Source organism: Vigna umbellata, chromosome 1 (assembly GCF_029865625.1).
Source record: "Vigna umbellata cultivar VRB3 chromosome 1, Vumbellata_1.0, whole genome shotgun sequence".
Lineage (NCBI taxonomy): Eukaryota > Viridiplantae > Streptophyta > Magnoliopsida > Fabales > Fabaceae > Vigna > Vigna umbellata.
In genome coordinates this window covers 82325875-82345025 of record NC_142165.1, presented here as the reverse complement: position 1 = coordinate 82345025, position 19151 = coordinate 82325875, and the positions used below count along the sequence as shown (strand labels likewise).

The 19151-nt window shown below is 34.8% G+C and overlaps 1 protein-coding gene and 1 pseudogene across 1 annotated transcript; one reads left to right on the top strand and one right to left on the bottom strand.

Moving 5' to 3' along the window:
• Positions 1–10753: 10753 nt before the first annotated feature.
• Positions 10754–13309, bottom strand: LOC124823208 (uncharacterized). Its single transcript, XM_088108202.1, has 6 exons — positions 12964–13309; positions 12722–12933; positions 11558–12625; positions 11255–11478; positions 10928–11185; positions 10754–10841 (listed from the first exon to the last, which is right to left on the bottom strand). Exons 1-6 carry the CDS (start codon positions 13307–13309, stop codon positions 10754–10756), a joined length of 2196 nt encoding a protein of 731 aa, XP_087964328.1.
• A 1370-nt stretch (positions 13310–14679) lies between these two features.
• LOC148206601 (2-hydroxyisoflavanone dehydratase pseudogene) lies at positions 14680–16067 on the top strand (annotated as a pseudogene).
• The last annotated feature ends 3084 nt before the right edge of the window (positions 16068–19151 follow it).

Below are 19151 nucleotides of genomic sequence, written 5' to 3'. Positions count from 1 at the left end.
TGAATTGACCCTTGAGAGTTCTAACCGAACGCAGAAAGAACTAGGCCAAATACTAAAGCTCTAAGCCGGAACCAAATGGACGTATACACTTCAAGACTTTCAGAGTAGAATACTTAGAAGGATTCACCTGAAGAAACCGAACGCTTAAGAATCTTTAGCTTATTTAAATTTACATCAAGAATTCCGAATGCCAGTCAATGACCGAGCACGGTGAAGGAGAAGATTTTATTTAAGTTAGACGAACGCTACTTTTCATCAAAATAAATTATATAAGAAACGAGAATGAGCGCTTGGTGTAGGACCGAGCACTACTCTGTACAAGAACTTGGGGTAAGACCGAGCACTACTCAGTATGAGCGCTTGGTGTAAGACCGAGCACTAATGAACTTATGATAAAAGGCTTGATAAATATAGTCAGATACTATAGAAGTAGTGTTTACGAACAACGAAAATATACCATACATATATATAAAGATTTAAGTTATCACAGGATACCCAGATACAACTATGCTTGGCCTAACGCTCAAGCCTAGTGTTACCACACGAGGACGCTCGTCCTCAACTAGGATTCTCTCCAAATGAAAGAATCCCATTTCCACTATGTTTACCAGAAGAACCGAACGGTCAATAACCGTTCAGTTACGAACGTACACTTTCATATGAGAAATTTCATATTCAGAATTTATTTGTATTTATCTCCTTTCTTAACATATAGTTTCATAACTTTATACATTCATATCATGATCAACTTTCATAGCTCATGCAATCCATATCATATAAGGTTCATATCTTTCATGCATTAAAACATAACTCAACCATATTTCATTTCCACTCATTAAACAAACGAACGTTCATGCAATCTAATCATATCAATCATCATGCATCAAAGTCATTCAGTCAAATAACGAACGTTCATCCAGTACAACATCATACAAATACAAATTAAATTAAATAAGCTTCCCTTACCTCTGAGCGTGAACGTACGTTCTACAGACTGAGACTCAGTTCGCCGAACTACGATCCTTTCTACCCTCAACGCTCAACGACTCTTCGAACCAAAATAAAACAACAGTCCGAACTCGTTCAGAATGAAACTAAGGACCCATGCAACCAGAACTTGGTTTGCATGTTTTCAAGAACGAACGGTTAAAGACAAGGAAAACTTACCCGTTCAGAATTTGAAACCAATCGGATTAAACTAAAACTTGGGACGCCGGAAGTGCTCCTACGATGCCTGAATGGAGATCGGAGAAGAGAAAGTAAGTGTTTACTCAGAGAGAAGATGAAGAGGAGGTAGAGAGAAGGAGGAGAAAATGAGGTTCTTCAGAAACGTGAAAAGAGGGTGCCTACAGAGAGTGGAGCAGATTTTCTGAAAATCCAAGTTTTGCTACACACGTCACAACGAACGTCCCCTCTTCAGTCGACACCTGCTTTCCACTAACTAATTTTTCGGGTCTCCTTCGCTTGACACCTGGCGTTCGTCACCTGAATGTCGAGCCTTCCTCTTGACATGTGAATTCCACTAACGACACGTGTTTGGATTTTACTGGTTCTGACATAAAATCTGTTTAAAATATATGAATGAATATAAATTCATCTTATCAATTTTAATAAATTCTAGTTTTTGAAATATCTTTTATTTTTATAATTAATAAGATAATGTTTTCAAATTATGAAATAAAAAGAGAAGGAATGGTATTCCTTTTTTTACTATTAAGAGAAAAATGAAAGGAAAAAAGAGGAAGAGTGATAATAAAATGAAAGAATATTTTTTTGTTTTATTTCAAATTCAAGATGTTAATTTCGATTTCATATAAAGTGGCTATAAATTTGTTTTATTAACAAAAAGCTAAAAGAATATTTTTAAGTTAAATCATAATTAGATAATATAAAATCCTAGTAAATTCGTTTTATAACAAATGTAATTATTTATCAATCATTAAAATTTTAATAATAAATTATAAAAGAAAAATATACTAAAAAATCAATAATTCTAAAATATAATCAATGAAACTTTAAATATAAATAATTCTTTTAATATTAATGAGATATCTCTTACTAACATCTCATAATTTTTTTTGTTAGAATTTATAAAAGGTATAAAGATATTAAGTAAGCGTTATGATTGCACACAAAAACTTTTATAAAGCATTGTGATTTGTTAACACTTCATAATTGTTTACTCTCATTACAATTCATTTATTACTACTTTCATATTTATAAGGATGTCAAAATAAAAACAGTGGTGTCAAAACAAAAATAGTTGATAATAGTTATTATGTAAATAACGACAATTGAATATAGTTGAAGTCTATTTTACAAACATTCCACAATTGAACGAGGCGGTTTGTGATCAAGCGTATAGATGAACTTCAAAGAAGTGACGATTCACAAAGCTTTGAGTTCATTTAGGTTCTTTTCCCTTTTCCCTATTTTTCCCTTTTGAATTTTCTCCTATAAAAGAAGAGTTTGTAAAACAATTTAGTATGTGTAATAGGTGACAAACACGACACTTACTCTTGATCTGAAATTGCATGTTGTGAATTCTTTTAGTCATAGCTATATTGTTTTGTAATATTCTTAAGTTGATTATATTTTTACTTTCTTTTCTTGCACTTTCTTTATGATGTCAGCCTTAAGATGATAGAGGTAGCTTCAGGCTTCAATTGAGAAGAATCTCCAATGATCAGAGAAGCAGCGGATGAAAAGTTTGGTGCTATGGAATCCGGTGACATGAAAGTGTTTGATGAAGGTGTGAATGAAGGCAATGGTGGTGTTTGGAGCCTTTAAGCTCAAAAGGTCTTCCAACTAAGGAAAGAAGCAAGAGGAGAGTAGCTGAATTCGAAATTTAGAGAATGACTTAAGAGAAAGAGGCTGGATTGATTTCTACATCATATCACTAAACTCAAAAGTGAAATAATACAATGGTTGGGCTCTCATATTTATAGGTGAAGGAGAGCTCCTAATCTGAACTACATTCCGTCCAAAATTCAAAAGGAGTTGTGCTAGAAAGTCCAGTTGTAATGAAACACGAGTTACATGCTTGGGTCACATGGAAAAATCAACCAGAAACGTGTATCAGGCAGCTTCGTTAGTGTTGGCACCCCTTGGATGGCCTCTAAGCGTGACTGGACAAGGAATGTTGTTTTGATGAGTGAGGTTTGCCAACTTGAAAATGTTCCAAGGTTGCTCCAAAGTTCTGGTTGACTGTTCAATGGTTCCTAACTTTATTACATCCTAAAAAAACAAGAATAAACAAGTATTTAGTAGTTAGAATCCTTTTAAAGCTTAGAGAAAAAATAGAAAGAGTTTTTAAAAGTCATTTTTCTACGTCCCTTTCTTATCCTTAGCTTAAGTTGATACTCCTTGAATGGATATTCATTTAGTTCCCTAAATAGGTTTCCATCATAAGATTGTTTTCATTGTGAATTTAGAATTTGTGTTTCGTTTTGTTCTTACCTGTTGTTGACTTTACTTGTTGGTATTGCATGAATTGTTCATTTCCAGTATTGATTTTCATTACCCATTGTCTTATGAAGAATTCTTTTAAGTTTCCATGTTCCTTGTGTGCCTTACTACGGTTATTTTTTATATATATATATATATATGTGTGTGTGTGTATAATACATTTGAAGGAGTACAAATGGTAACTTTTGTCATATGTCAACATTAGAAAAAAAAATCAAAACAAAAAGAAAATCTAAACTTTGTCGAATATAGCAACAATTCTATTATTTAAAGTACTTGTCTTTATTTCTTACACCCTTATTTACAATTTATGCACCTCAATTACGAAAATAGAAAAGACATCATTGCCCTTAAGCAAAAATATAAATAAAATCAGGGTTAAACCCCTTCAAAAGCCTCTATTTATGTGGGTTTTTTCCAATTAGATCCCTGTCTTATTGGTTTCTCCAATTTAGTCCTTAAAAATGAAAAATTGACTCAATTGGGTCCTTGCCATTAAATTGGCTTAACAAGGTTAAGTTTTTTATTACTTGGCACGTTGACATGGTAAGTTTTTTATACGTGGCACATTCAAGAAGGTTAGGTGGAATATATAATTAAAAAATAAAAAAAAAAATAAAGTTTCTGATAATTGAAACCCAAATTAGGGTTCATCATCTTCAACCTCCCTTCATCATCTTCAACTTTAGCGATTGATGATCAGGGTTCATCACCAAATTAGGGTTTATTAAAATCAAATTGGGTTCGAGATTAAAGACACAACAAATCACATATTCATAGAGTTCGAGATTGGAGTGGAGTCCAATGTCTTCTAGGGCCTCTCCTTCAAGATTGTGGGTTTTCTCATGTTTTTGTTTGTGCAAGAGAGATGAACTCGCAATGGGTTTCTGTTTCTGTGTTTTGTGATTTCTCTGGGTTTGTAGGTTGATGAATTTGTGAAGAAGGAGACTTGCAGAGATGAAGGATGTGCTGCTTCTCGCAATTGCTCGAGGAAGAAGAAACGAAGGTGCTGGAGCTCTCACGGTGTGGTCTCGCGGCGGCACAAGGAGTTCGCGATTTTGGGTTTTGCGCGACTAGGGTTTAACGTGATTTAGGGTTTTTCATTGATGGAGATGAAGTAGTGTCGCAGTGCCACTCGCGAATAGGAAACAATGGTGGAAGGAGATGGAGGCGATGTGGCGGTCCAAGGATGGCGTGAATCACGACCATGAATCTGGGTTCTCTCTATTTGTTGAAGGTGGTGGCGAATGATGGGTTTCTGCGCAATGACGACATTGAGGCATGACGAAATGGTGGATGCACGAAGAAGGTGGCGTTGATGGTGGCGGTGCACTGAAGGTGCTACTAGCGTTCTCACGGTGGCTTCATGGTTGCGGCACAGCAAGGTGGTGACGGCGAGACTGAAGGCTTCGCAGCGGCTTTACAGCGGCGACGCTAGGGTTTGCTCGCGGTGGCTAGGGTTTCACTCTTGAGGGAAATTAGGGTTTCTACTGTTGGGGAAGATGACGCTGACATGGCAAGAGTGATGTGGCAAAAGCTGGCTACGTCAACATCCCAGCTCATAAAAAACTTAACTTCGTTAAGCCAATTTAACGGCAGGGCCCAATTGAGTCAATTTTTCAATATAAATGACCAAATTGGCGAAACCTATAAGACGAGGATCTAACTGGGAGAACCCCACATAAACAGGGACTTCCGAAGGGGTTTAACTTAAAATCAAATAAAGGTTTCACATAAACCTTTCTCCCTAGGATTTGAACTCACCTCTATTCAATCCTAGACAACGTCTCTACCAACAAGTCAACACATTACATTAAAAATATAAGACATCACAAATTTAAAAATCATACAATAACATGTGTTACACTTATATCAACAAAATAAATAAATAACATAGAACTTTATGTTCTATTCAAGACTTGCACACCAACTGAGCTACACAACACTTTGTGAACTCATGCAGATTCTAATAAAACATACTCAAATCTTATTTATAAGTCTACATTTTCTCGAATCTTACATTCACTCCTAAAAAGAATTTTCGTCCACAAAAATTACACTCATGAAGCAACTTACACCATGCAAACATTTATAACTTCCCAGAACTTAATGTAGCATATATGATTATCGCGTCATGGCGTAATAAATTACTTTTACTACACCCATTATTTAATAACCATAAATTATTTTATACTTTTAAAATAAAAATTATATTATTTAATATGACATATAGTATAATTTTCTCAAACCACGTATACTACCACTTATTATAAAATAAAGTAGGTGATATATTCAACTTTTAATAACTATTCATAACTACTTTGATATCAAAGTTCATCACATAAAGGTTTATCTCAATAATATAACATTTAATTATTAATATAACACTTTGTAACAATGTTCATTTATATATCTTATGTTATAATCACTTATGATACACAATTAAATAACGTAAATAAATCCTAAAACTTTACTTATAAAAAACATTTTCACTTATATTTAATAACTCACATAAAAAACACAATTACAAAATATAAAATAATAAAACAATCAATCACAAATCAAAGTAAAAATATTATATCGTTTATATTTCTTTAGTATTATAATAATACTAAATTCTCTAACCATCACTTTAATAAAGAGAAAATAAAACCTCAATTTACCAATCTTTTATAAAAATATATTTATTATAACATGTATATTCAACTTTATCCTTATATATATATATATATATATATATATATATATATATATATATATATATATATATATATATATATTGTATCAAATTTAAAGCATTGAAAAATTTTCTAAAATAGTAATTATTAAATTCCAATTTAAGGTAGAAAAAATTCCAGCATTAATTTCTAAAATATAATAGTGTTTCATTTTTGCGTAACATCAATTAAAGACATTAAACAACAATTATCAATGTCCTATAATTTTCTTTTAAAACTACTCAATAATAATATTACAACACTAAACCCCATTGCACTAACACTTTGATTGAATAATAATAATAATAATAATAATAATAATAATAATAATAATAATAATAATAATAGTAATAATAATAATAATAATAATAATAATAATAATAATAATAATAATAATAATAATAATAATAATAATAATAATAATAACACTTTGATTGAACAACAATAAAATTAACCTTCATCATAAAAAATAAAATAAAAAATAAAATAAGAATCATTAACAATACCACACTATAGAAATTAAAACAATTATACATTAAGACATCATAACAATTATTATAGTTGCACCGCAGACAAACACAGGGCAACTTTTAAAATTGATCGAAATTGTCGAGACTTAAGAGTGTATTATAAACTAATTGGCATTACATAGAATAATTACAAAACACTAAAGTATATCATATTCATTCACTGTGAAATATTGAGCACTCGTACTAAAGAAAACAAGACAACATCACAGGTTTAATCCCACACAAAATGATTAACACTCCAACTCAATAACAAGATAGTCTAATTGACATTAATGTCTTCTTCAGAAACCCCAAACACCTTATAACATTACTAGAGCAACAACCAAAATATAGTAATATCATTGACATAAAACAAATTCAAGCAGTTCATCAATACAATTTAAATTCATACTACATAGAAACAAAACAATTTCAAATAACAAACAATAAACAATCAAGCATAACACCACGATATAATCATACCTAACACAACCATAGAGATACACAACAAAAACTAGACGAGCTCATTTCCCAAGACTCCAAAATATTTTCGAAAACTTGGTTCTGATACCAAATATAACACCCCGATTACGAGTGAAATTTAAATTTTTAAAATCATAATCACAGACCAAAGTATTTAAAATTATACTAATAATTACATATATAATCAAACATATGTCAATCACGTATATAATCACACATCATATTAGCTTCTCATACTCATGAAGATAATGTGAGTTTTTCATACCTTAGCTAATTATAGGGCTTTATTGATACCAGATTAGTCAATCACAAACTCTCATGCTTCTGCTATCTTATCTAAAAGTTATTTTCTCCTCTCTAGTTCCTCTTTTTAGCTTCCTCTCTTTTTATTTATAATTTCATAAACTTTTTTTCTTTTTAATTAAAATATATCTAAAGGTAACTGCCTAGATAATGTTTCCTATATCATCTCAACCAGTTTTTTAAAATATAACTTCTACATTCTACGTTCTATTTTTAACTTTTATTATTTAAAGTACTTGTTTTTACTTCCTACACCTTATAATATCTACACCTCAATTACAAAAAAAATGGAAAGAACATTCTTGTCCTTAAGCAAAATATAAATAAAATCAAACAAAGGTTTCACATAAACCTTTCTCCATAGGTTCTCCCTAGGATTTGAATCCACCTCCATTCAATCTTAGACAACATCTCTACCAACAAGTCAACAAATCACATTAAAAATATAAGGCATCACAAATTTAACAACCATACAATAACATGTGTTACACTATAATATCAACAAAATAAATAAATAACATAGAAATTTATATTTTATTCAAGACTTGCACACCAACTGAATTACACAACACCTTGTGAACTCATGTAGATTCTAATAAAGCATATTCAAGTTTTATTTGCCAGCTCTAAATTTTCTCGGATCTTACACCTTTTTAACAAAAAAAAATATATTTTAAAAGAACAAAAATAAGCATGATTTGACAAAGGCGATCCGTTTTATTTGATTATTATATTTATGAATACAATATTATATTTTGTGTTCCGAATGAACACATTTGAAGATTTCTCTAAACTAATGTAAAATGAGTTTAAAACGAAGAGAAGAATTGAGATTCTTCTTGGATTTACACATTATACTAGCCAAACACGCTTAATCATGGAGTTCTTATGGGTCAGGCTACCGAAAAGCAAATGCATTTGGTGATATGAGTAGTCAAATCAATCCCTTTAAGTGCCAAGCACGCTTAACCATGGAGTTCTTATGGGTCAGGCTACCGAAAAGCAAATGCATTTGGTGATATGAGTAGCCAAATCAATCCTTTTAAGCTATCCTTTAACTATATAGTCCCATACCTATACAGTCTCTAGATCCCTCTCATTCCGGTGTATGTTCGATTCGTCCATGTGCCCCTTCCACTGGAAGCCTGCCAAGAGTCGCTCCTTGTCAGTGCCCCTTGCACCATGCCTCTTGTACCATGCCTCTTGCACCATGCCTCTTGCACCATGCCTCTTGCACCGGCGATCACTCCCCGCCCTCGTCAGTGCCTGGGTGTCACACTAGACTAGACCTGTTTACTAATGCAAAACTATACTTATTTAGGTAAAAAAAAATTAAATAAGCTTATTTTGCAAAAATAAATCAAAGTAACTCAAGGAACTTCTGAAAAAATTTAATTAAAAACTAATTACCCACCTTTGCATAATGGGCTAGTGAAGGTGTTTGTAGTTGATTTAATAGATGCAATAGAATAGATTTAATTGTATATTGATATGTTTAAAATTTAATTTATAAAGTAAATTTTTAAAATTAATTTAGTATTAAATTCCTTTTTTAAATTAAATTAAAATTAAGGTTTAATACCTCTTTTGGTCCCTCGAAAGGGGGCAAATGTTCAATTCGGTCCTACCTTTTTTTAGAAGTTCAATGTGGTCCCAACTTTTGTAAAAAGTGTGCAATCAAGTCCTTTTTGGAAACGGTGTTGAGTTTTTAACGGAGCAGCTGCCAAGGTGGACTGAAGTTAGCTACGTGGCTGTGTGTGGGTAATACGTGGCTGTGAGAGGGTGATACGTGGCTGTGAGAGGGTAAATGTGATAATATTACTGAGGTTAAGAAATCAGAAGTTAGGGTTTGAGTTGCAGAGAAATTGGTAATTTGAGATACGAATGGCTTCTTCTAAAGGGTGTTCGTCGTGTTCGAGAAGTTGGGGCAAAGAATCTTCTGGGTGGTCCCATGGTTGTGGTGTGAGAGGAGGTGGGATAATCCCTACTTGTTACTGTGGTGATGTTGCTGTAACCAAAGTGGCGAGAACTACGAAGAATGCTGGGAGAAATTTCTGGGGTTGTCCACGTTACAAGGTTTGAAGTATACCCTTTTGAGTTAAAGTTTTTTTGAATTGATGCATTTGTTGATAGATTCCCTAACTTGGTGAATAACAGGGTGGATCTTCAATTGGCAGCTCGTGTAACTTTTTCAAGTGGTGTGTTGAAGAGAAAGTTGATGAAAAAGATTGCACAATGGTGAGGAGGATAAGTCAGCTCGAAAATTCAGTGAAGGACTTGTAGAAAATGATGAAGATCTTAGTTGTAGCTTTGTGTGTGTGTATTGTGGTGTGCCTTGTTCAGGTTCTGTTTAGGTTGATTTAGTTAGATTGTAACATCCTATGTTTTGAAAGGTGTAAGATCAATTAAGCAATTCAATGTATTACGTATTGACTATTTTAATGAGTTAATTTCAGTGATTAATGTTCAAATCAGTCCCCCTGATGTTTTAACAATGTTGAAATCAGTCCCCTGATGTTTTAAAAATGTTGAAATGAGTCCCCCATTTGCTTTAAAACTGTTCACAAAGGTCACCCCAATAATGCATATGATGTTGAATAATGGCACATAAAACAAATACATAAAACAAATACATAAAACAAATACATAAAACAAAAACATAAAACCAGTTTCATTCATTACGACACATAAAAGAAATACATAAAATCAGTTCAGTAAGTAAGTTAAGTATCTATTACACCACCATGTAACAAACAGTACATATTACACCACCATGTAATTTAACTATCTAATAACCCAATTTCATCTAAGTATCTTTTCTTCTGACTTTGCATTTTGTTGGCCGGGATGATTGGGGACTTGATGGCTGTGATGGTTCAGGGGTTGGGGAACTTGAAGGTGGCTGTGATGGTTGTGTTGTTTCTGCTGGCTGGGGTTTTAAAGGGCAGTTATTCTTGTTGTGCCCCATCTGATGACAAATACCACATTTTTTCCTATGGCCACCAACACGCATTTGAGTGTGATCTTTAGTTAGCTCCCATGCTTCCAACCTCCTTTTTTTCTTTGGCCTCCCAGGCATCTTCTTGATCAGTGGTGGTAGTACATCATTGAAATTTGTGGTTTCCCATAGTAGGTGGCCATTGAGTGGAAAAATTATGGACGCATACACCTCTTCATAGGTGGATCTTGTGAACACATTAGGGACAAAAGTCTGTGGATCAACGTTGGAGAAGTTCATTGCTGCAATTGCATGACAGCATGGAATGATACTAATCATCCACTTTCTGCAGCTACACTCCTTTGTGTCCAGGTCCAGTGTGAACTTGTTCCCAACTGATGAAGTATGCCTAACCTCAAAAATCTTTCGTGCAGACCAGCTGAAACAAATGAAACACATCAACAATGTAGATAAATAACTTGTATATAAAATAAATTGAGTTATATTACCTTGGCACCCAAAATCTTGACAGATTACATTCCTTCTCAAGTCTCTTCTTTATCTTTGGGCATATTGTGAAGTCCATAGATGCCACCTTGGTTCTATTGGTGGCCCACCTTTTCATGAGATAAACTTTGATATCCTCCATCATGGTTATAATAGGTTTTCCTCTTGAATGAATAAGAACACTGTTGAAAGCTTCATTGATGTTGTTATCTAGTGTATCAGTCATTGCTTGACCTGTGAAGCGAGATCTTGACCAAAACCTGTTGCACACTCAAATGGGTTACAATGCATCAGGGATAATAAATTGTATGTAATGGCTAATGGGTTACCTCGGGGGAATGCCTATGAGGTATTTATATGCTTCAATATTGACTTCTTTAATTTTCAGCATCTCTCTCTCCCAAGCCTGTGGATATGTGCTTGTGGCAGCTGTCCACATCAGATTTTTTAAAATTTGACCACCAAACTTTTTCCTAAAGTTTGCATACAGGTGCCTCATACAGAATCTTTGTTCTGCCCCAGGAAGAAGCTCTTGGATAGCTGGGACCAACCCCTGCACAAATAATTTTAGTCATAAAACAACATCCTTTAACAAAGCATTAACTAAAGTTGAATATAAGGTGTATATTTACCTTCTGCTGGTCTGACATCCACGTGCACCCCCTACATACTTGACTACCCCCGAGGTCTTGAATTAATAATTTCAAAAACCATGTCCAGCTGTCTTTGTTCTCCACTTCTACTACTGCATAGGCAAGGGGTAGCATTTGATCGTTTGGGTCCCTACCAACAGCAGTGAGAAGCTCTCCCTTGTAATAACCTTTCAAAAAACATCCGTCTAAACATATAATGGGCCTACAACTTTTGAAGCTGTCTTTACAAGCTTTCAGACAAACATACATTCTTTGGAAGATTGGGTCACCATTATGAGAGTCAACTTTAATCTGCACTGTTGAACCTGGGTTACACCTCAACAACTCATGTCCATAGTCGTATATCCTTTTATACTGTTCTTTGAAATCTCCTTCAAGCTGTCTTGTGGCAATTAACTTTGCCCTTCGTGCCTTGGATATTGACACATTTGTATTCCATTTTCTTAATGCTTTAGTACGAATATCATTCACCTTTAAATTAGGATTGTCAACTAAAGACCTATCTATTTCTTCACTCAACCACTGAGCATTCATTAGTTTGATGTTAAGTTGCCTACTACAACCGTGAGTATCAATTATCTTCCTTAATTGCCAAATTTTGCGTGATGGCAAGTACCCATAGTAAGCTACCCATGGGCACTTCCCTTGGCCACCCATGCAGCGCACCCTCACCCTACGCTTATCATTCTTCACAAATTTTAGATCCCTCCCAGCATGAACAACATACCTTCTAATAGCATCCTTAAACTCTTCCTTCCCACTGAAAATGGTGCCCACTTGCCACTTGTAATCTGCCATGGACTTCTGTTTTGCATATTTTGAGAAACCACCCATACATACTCTATCCTCGTTGTCATCCTCCTCACTTGAACTGTTTTCAGGAGTTACAAGCATATCAGACTCCCAATCATCATTTGACAAACCCCTGCATTGTTGTTGGGTTTCTTGATCATTGTCTGCATCCACATATTCATCACCACTCAGATCATCCATTCCTGGTTCATCATCACTGTCCACGTCCACTTCCAATTCTTCTTCAGTATGAAGCTCCCCTCCATCCTCAATGTCCGCTTCCAATTCTTGTTCAATATGAACCTCCCCTCCATCCTCAATGTCCACTTCCACTTCTTGTTCAGTAGGAACCTCCCCTCCCTCCTCAATGTCCACTTCCAATTCTTCTTCACTTTCAACCTCCCTTCCATCCTCAATGTGCACTTCCACTAATCCATCATTTTCAAGCTCAACTCTGTCCTCATTCTCAACCTCCACTGCAACCTCAACATCTTCTACATCCTCCTTGTCATCCTCCCAGACATTTTCATTCTCAGCATCCTCCTTGTCACCCTCAACATGTGCTTCTCCTCCAACGTCACTACCCTCACCACTGTCTGCTGGACCTTCACATATGTACAAAATCTCATTGTCATCATTTTCTACAATAGCTGGTTCGTCCACCCCATGCACAACATACAGGTTCACTTTCCCCAAATAACTAGCCACCTTCATCATGTTCATAGCTCCTTTATCATCATCAAGCTTATGTAAAACATGTTGGATATTGTAATATAATTCTTTTACTTCCATGTAACCCAGATCTTTAAGTGAACCTAATACTCCAAAATAACACCATTTATCGGGATCTACGTCCCAATAAACTATCTCCCCGCCCATATACTTAAAGGGGACTTCTTTGATCAAGGTCCCACCGTGATGGAACATGTCTTCACCCATCCCTACCCCAACCCTGCAAATGCAAACGGGGACCACTAATTTAAGTTAAACTAATATCTATGGGACCACTATCAACCATCAAAACAAGACAACTTTTCACCCCTACTTAAACCCCTATAAAGCGACAACAGTGATAACATATACAAAAACTACATGTCATAAAATTATCAAACATAAACCCTAACCTGATTTGCGGTTTCCAATTTGAGCTTCAGATTTCCGGTATCCAATTCGCGCTTCAGATTTCAACACACTTCCTCCACGATGATAAATCCCAAATTACCACTTTCTCTGCAACTCAAACCCTAACTTCTGATTTCTTAACCTCAGTAATATTATCACATTTACCCTCTCACAGCCACGTATCACCCTCTCACAGCCACGTATTACCCACACATAGCCACGTAGCTAACTTCAGTCCACCCTGTCAGCTGCTCCGTTAAAAACTCAACGCCGTTTCCAAAAAGGACTTGATTGCACACTTTTTACAAAAGTTGGGACCACATTGAACTTCTAAAAAAAGGTAGGACCGAATTGAACATTTGCCCCCTTTCGAGGGACCAAAAGAGGTATTAAACCTAAAATTAACATAAATTTTAAATCAAAATAAAAATGTTTTAAAATTTTTTAATATATAAAATAATTATATTTTAAAATAGAAATACACTAGAATAAATTATTTTACTTGATATTAACATTGAAATTTGTTAATTTTATTCATTTATAATTTTAAATATTTATTTCTAAAATAAAGTTATTAGTAACATTAATTTTATTAAAAAATTCAATCTATTAATCAACATTTATAGTATATAAATATAATATAATATTTAGAAACATAATTATGTATAAACTTTCGTAACTTTTCTTTGGTATTTAGAAGGGAAAGTCATAACCTTTTCTTTTTCGTGTTTTCCATGATAATTTCCTAAACAGACGAAACGGTTGAAACAACGTTGAATAATGAATGTGCGCCGGACCACGTAAAGGAGGAAAAATTATGTATTGTACAATGACACGTGAATACATTATTTTATATTATTTTAATAAATAATGATATGATAACATATTTTTACTTTCATTTAATACATAATATAAAAATAAAATAATCATAAAAAGTAAATTTTTATATAGTTTTTTAAAATAAAAAATTAAAAGAAATAATGTTAAATAAATCTAAAAAATTTATGTTTATAAAAGTATATTTTTTTATTTTAATATAATGCATATTTGAATTGTTTTTGTTAAAATTATTATACGTAAGTACAGTAAGTAAAAAAAAAAGTGTCTTATGTTTTTTAAAAATATGTTTCAAAATATCTTTTTCTTATAAATTGTGTAAATTTTAGAAATCAGTTAAACCGTTCTTTATGGCATTGTTTCTAACCATCAACAGTTTCGGTTGTTTCTGCCAACCCTTTCTCTTTTATTCATTGCTACCAAACTCTCACATATTCTCCATCTTTTTCACACTTTTTCTCGTTCCATCTTTCTTACATCTTTTCTCATCACTGCAATGGAACCAAGCATCAAGCCCGGCGAGGTTGTCCGCGAGTTTCCTCACCTCTTCCGCGCCTACAAAGACGGCAGCGTCGAGCGTCTCCTCGGCACCGAAACCACTCCTGCCGGAACAGACCCCACCACCGCCGTTGAATCCAAAGACGTCACCATAAACCCCCAAACCAACGTCGCCGTCCGCCTCTACCTCCCTTCCAACGCTTCCTCCTCCTCCGAGAAACTCCCTATTCTCGTCTACATCCACGGCGGCGCCTTCTGCGTCTGCACCCCCTTCAACCCCGCCTACCACAACCACCTTAACACAGTCTGCGCGGGCGCCAGCGTTATCGTGGCCTCCGTTCACTACCGCCTCGCCCCGGAGCACCCGCTTCCCGCCGGCTACAACGACACCTGGGAGGCCTTCCTGTGGGTCGCCTCCCACGCTGCCGGTTCCGGCCCGGAGCCCTGGCTCAACGCCCACGGCGATCCAAAAAACGTGTTCATAGCCGGTGACAGCGCCGGCGGTAACATCGCGCACAACGTGGCGATGCGAGGCAGTGCTGAGGGGTTCTCGGGATTGAACCTCCAGGGGATGGTGCTGCTCCACCCATTCTTCGGGAACGATAAAAAGGATGAGCTGGTAGAGTATCTGTACCCTACCTACGAAGGACCGAGCAACATGATGATCCACGCCCCGCTGGATCCGAAACTATCGGATCTGGCGTGTCCGAGGTTGCTGATCTTCGTGTCAGAGAAAGATTTTCTGAGGGACAGAGGGATAAGCTATTACGAGGCGCTGAAGAAAAGCGGGTGGAAGGGTGAGGTGGAGAAGGTGGAGTTCCCCGGAGAAGACCACGTGTTTCATCTTCTTCAGCCCTCTAAGCAAAATTCCTTGGATCTCGTTAAACAGTTTGTCGCATTCTTGAAGCAAACCCCCTCGAGCCGCTGATTCATTGGTTAGATTATGATCACCCACTTTCTCATACTACTCTTTTGTTATTATTGCTTTTATTATGCCGTCTACCTTTTGGAAGCTCGTGCCCTGTGGATTTCTCTGTCTTCTTCTCCAGCTAGTCATAGCATAGCAGGAAGAGAATTTTCCTGTGAATTGAAAGCTCAGAATTTTGTTTCCGATTCTCTTGCTCCGTGTTTTTGTCTGAATTCAAGTGAATACAGGCATGTAACTGTCTTTCAATATTTCCTCGTTTTCTTTGTCGTTTCTATCCATAAGTGAATACAGACATGTGACTGTCTTTCAATATTTGCTAGTTTTCTTTGTCGTTTGTATCCAGTAATTGCTTTTTGCGTTCGTATTCTTGGAAATATTCATACAATTTCTCAAGAAAACTGAGGAGAGAAAACAAAATGAAGTACTCTTATCTCTCTCGTTATATGCTAGACAATGCATTTTTAAAAATAAAAAAATTGACATAGATTTTTTTCATAACATTTTGACACATAATTTTTTTACTAATTTATTATTATTTTTTGTTATAAATGTATAATATTAAAATGTTGGTGAAAAAAATATGTATTAACATTTCGTTGTCATTGTACCATTATTTGCGGGAAGAAGTGGGTATACTGTAATGAGGTGTCTATTTAACGCATATTTAATATAGCAGTGGTCGACTCACATGGTGGCCAAAAAATAATGACTTTTAAGTGAAAATGAATCAGTGATTTTTTTGCCGTGGAAAATTGAGTCCTTACTAATCACCCCAACTGTGGGTAAGGGGACGAGTATGGAGTAACATGTTGCGTTACTAATCTCTATCTGCACCACTCCCTACTTTAATGTTGCAAGACGAAACTGAGTAATTGTCTAACTAGTGAGAGAAAAAGGAAGTTAGTTGTAAATAAATAAGAAAAACTCCTATGAGGAGAGACCTATTTTCACTGGTAATCGAGATCTGGAAACGTAAAAGAGAGTGTTACAACAACTGTTTCGGACTTAAGCATCCATTTCAGTTTCCCACAGTGGTTTTGCTGCAGCGTGTGACAACGGCGTCGGGGTGGGTGTGACACGGCGACGCATGTGCGGCAGTGACACGGGACAGAGGCAAGGGTTTTTGGCTTGTGGCGCATTCTTTTCAGAAGGAGATCCGTCCCTGGTGTTTGCTTTTCGGCTGGTGTTTCTGCGGCGGCGAGTGCTTTTGGCGTGTGTCACGTTGTATTTAGAGGCAGGCTCATCCCGACAGTGGCCTTGTGGCGGCGGTGGCTGTGCGGTAGAGGTGTTTGTTCGACGGTAAAGATATCCATAACCAGCTATAAAGTTTGATCACTCTACTCTGCACAAATTGTCAACAAGAGCAGGAAGACATATCAGAAGCGCAACCATGTAGTTCCTTATTTCTCATCAACACAAGCTTCAAGAGAAAAACAGAGTTTTGATGACAACAATCTAAGAAAAAAAATAGGAAAACTCTGCACTTTGACGTATCAACAAAGGAAAAGGAAAATAGCTTATTAACCATGTTCATTATCCAAAATAAAATATTGATAATGCATTACACATTGGACTTAAGCCAAAGTCAATTTTACTTGACAATTAACCATGTTAATCCAAACATTTTCAGTTAAGTGCAATGTTGTAATGAATGAAACTCTTCCCTCCAATGCCCTCAATGAATAATTAGAACAAATGTCATAAGTGACGTGGTAATTCAATATTTGTCATAATAGGATTTTCGTAATAAAGTTCAAAACATACGATAATGGTCTCTCATAAAAGTTTTTAATCCCTAATTTATTTAAATTATTTTCGTATTTTTATCTTATTTATCCTCTTTTCGCGAATTCTCTTTCTCAATTTACCTTCTTCTCTCTTTTACAATAAGAAAAATGATTATTTGACACACTTAAATTTTTTAGGTTTATTTGACACTATCCTTACTTATTTTTACTTTTCTTCTTTCTTGAAAAAATACAAAACTTTACACTTTTATAACCATTTTATCTTATATCATGTGTCAAATAAATATAAAAGTATGTCATGATACCCTTTCTCTTGTGATAATATTTATCTTCTCTTTACTTGTTGGCCTCTCCACATTACATCGATCACATGGCCTCATCTCCATGTCGTGGTCTCCCGCTGTGGTTTTCATACCATTGTCTTCGTGATGTCTTCTCCAATTTGCATACAATCAGGTTTTCTCTCTTTCCTTCACTTATCCATGTTGTCATTCAATATTTGCTCCAATGTATTTGTTTTGTTGCCCATTTCCCTCTTTATATTGTTGTATCGAACCTCAAGATGCATAGATTCGAGTTTTTTTTTCCTGCATAGGTTTTCTGTATCGATAAAAAAAAATTGAGGGGATTCTTCTGTTTAGAAGACTTTTTTGTTTTGTTTTCTTCTTTTTCTCCTCTTGGCTCTCGATTCTCTTTTATTCTTCTTGTCTTAATTTTCTATTTAGTAGAGTAAGCATATATATATATATATATATATATATATATATATATATATATATATATATATATATATATATATATATATTAAGAGAGTGAACATTTGGGTAAAGGGTTTCATACGCACAGCGGTGTGAGGAACCACCATTGAGTGCAAAGCCATCGGAGGAGGACACTTGAGTTGTTGGGACTACGAGAGTGCAAAGCCACTGAGAGGATTTTAGTGTAAACAATACTTTGTACCTTTTCAATTTCAAAAAATTAATACAATTGAATGATTCATTTTCCAATTTGTGTTCTAATTTTACATTATTTCAATTTGTCTCTTGATTCATTTTTTGATTATTTAAGATTTTCTTGCAAAGTTTTTTTTTTTTATCTGGGTTGAAGTTTTCATGTTCAGTTTTATTCTTTTCTCGTGCATTATAATTGTGTGATTCTTGCAAAACCACATTCTTATGTATCAATTGTGTTTTTGCATTTCTTTACAGTTTTAGTTTTATCGTTTACTATATTTCTACCAATTAAAATTACCATATCTTGCTTTCTTTTAGATTTTCGCAATCTTGTTTGTGTTCATGTGTTGTTATTTTTCAGCATTGGCATTATCAACTTTGTTCTTTTTTAGGTTTTTTCAAATATTTGAATTATTTTCTATGTTTTAAATTCTAGTATTTGAAACCTTAATTTGTTTATATATTTCTTTTCAACCCTGAGAGGTTGATTCAAAGTTGTTGCTTGAATCTGATTAATTAATTGGATTGTGTAAACTCAATAGGTATGTGATTTAGTTTAAAAATCAAATGACCCCAAAGTGGACCTTTAAGATGTCTACCTTCGTGACCACACTATCATATAAATTCTCAATGTAACAAATATTTTAAAGATAGATAAAACTTATTATGGATTTTATTAATATTGCCCTTCCTAC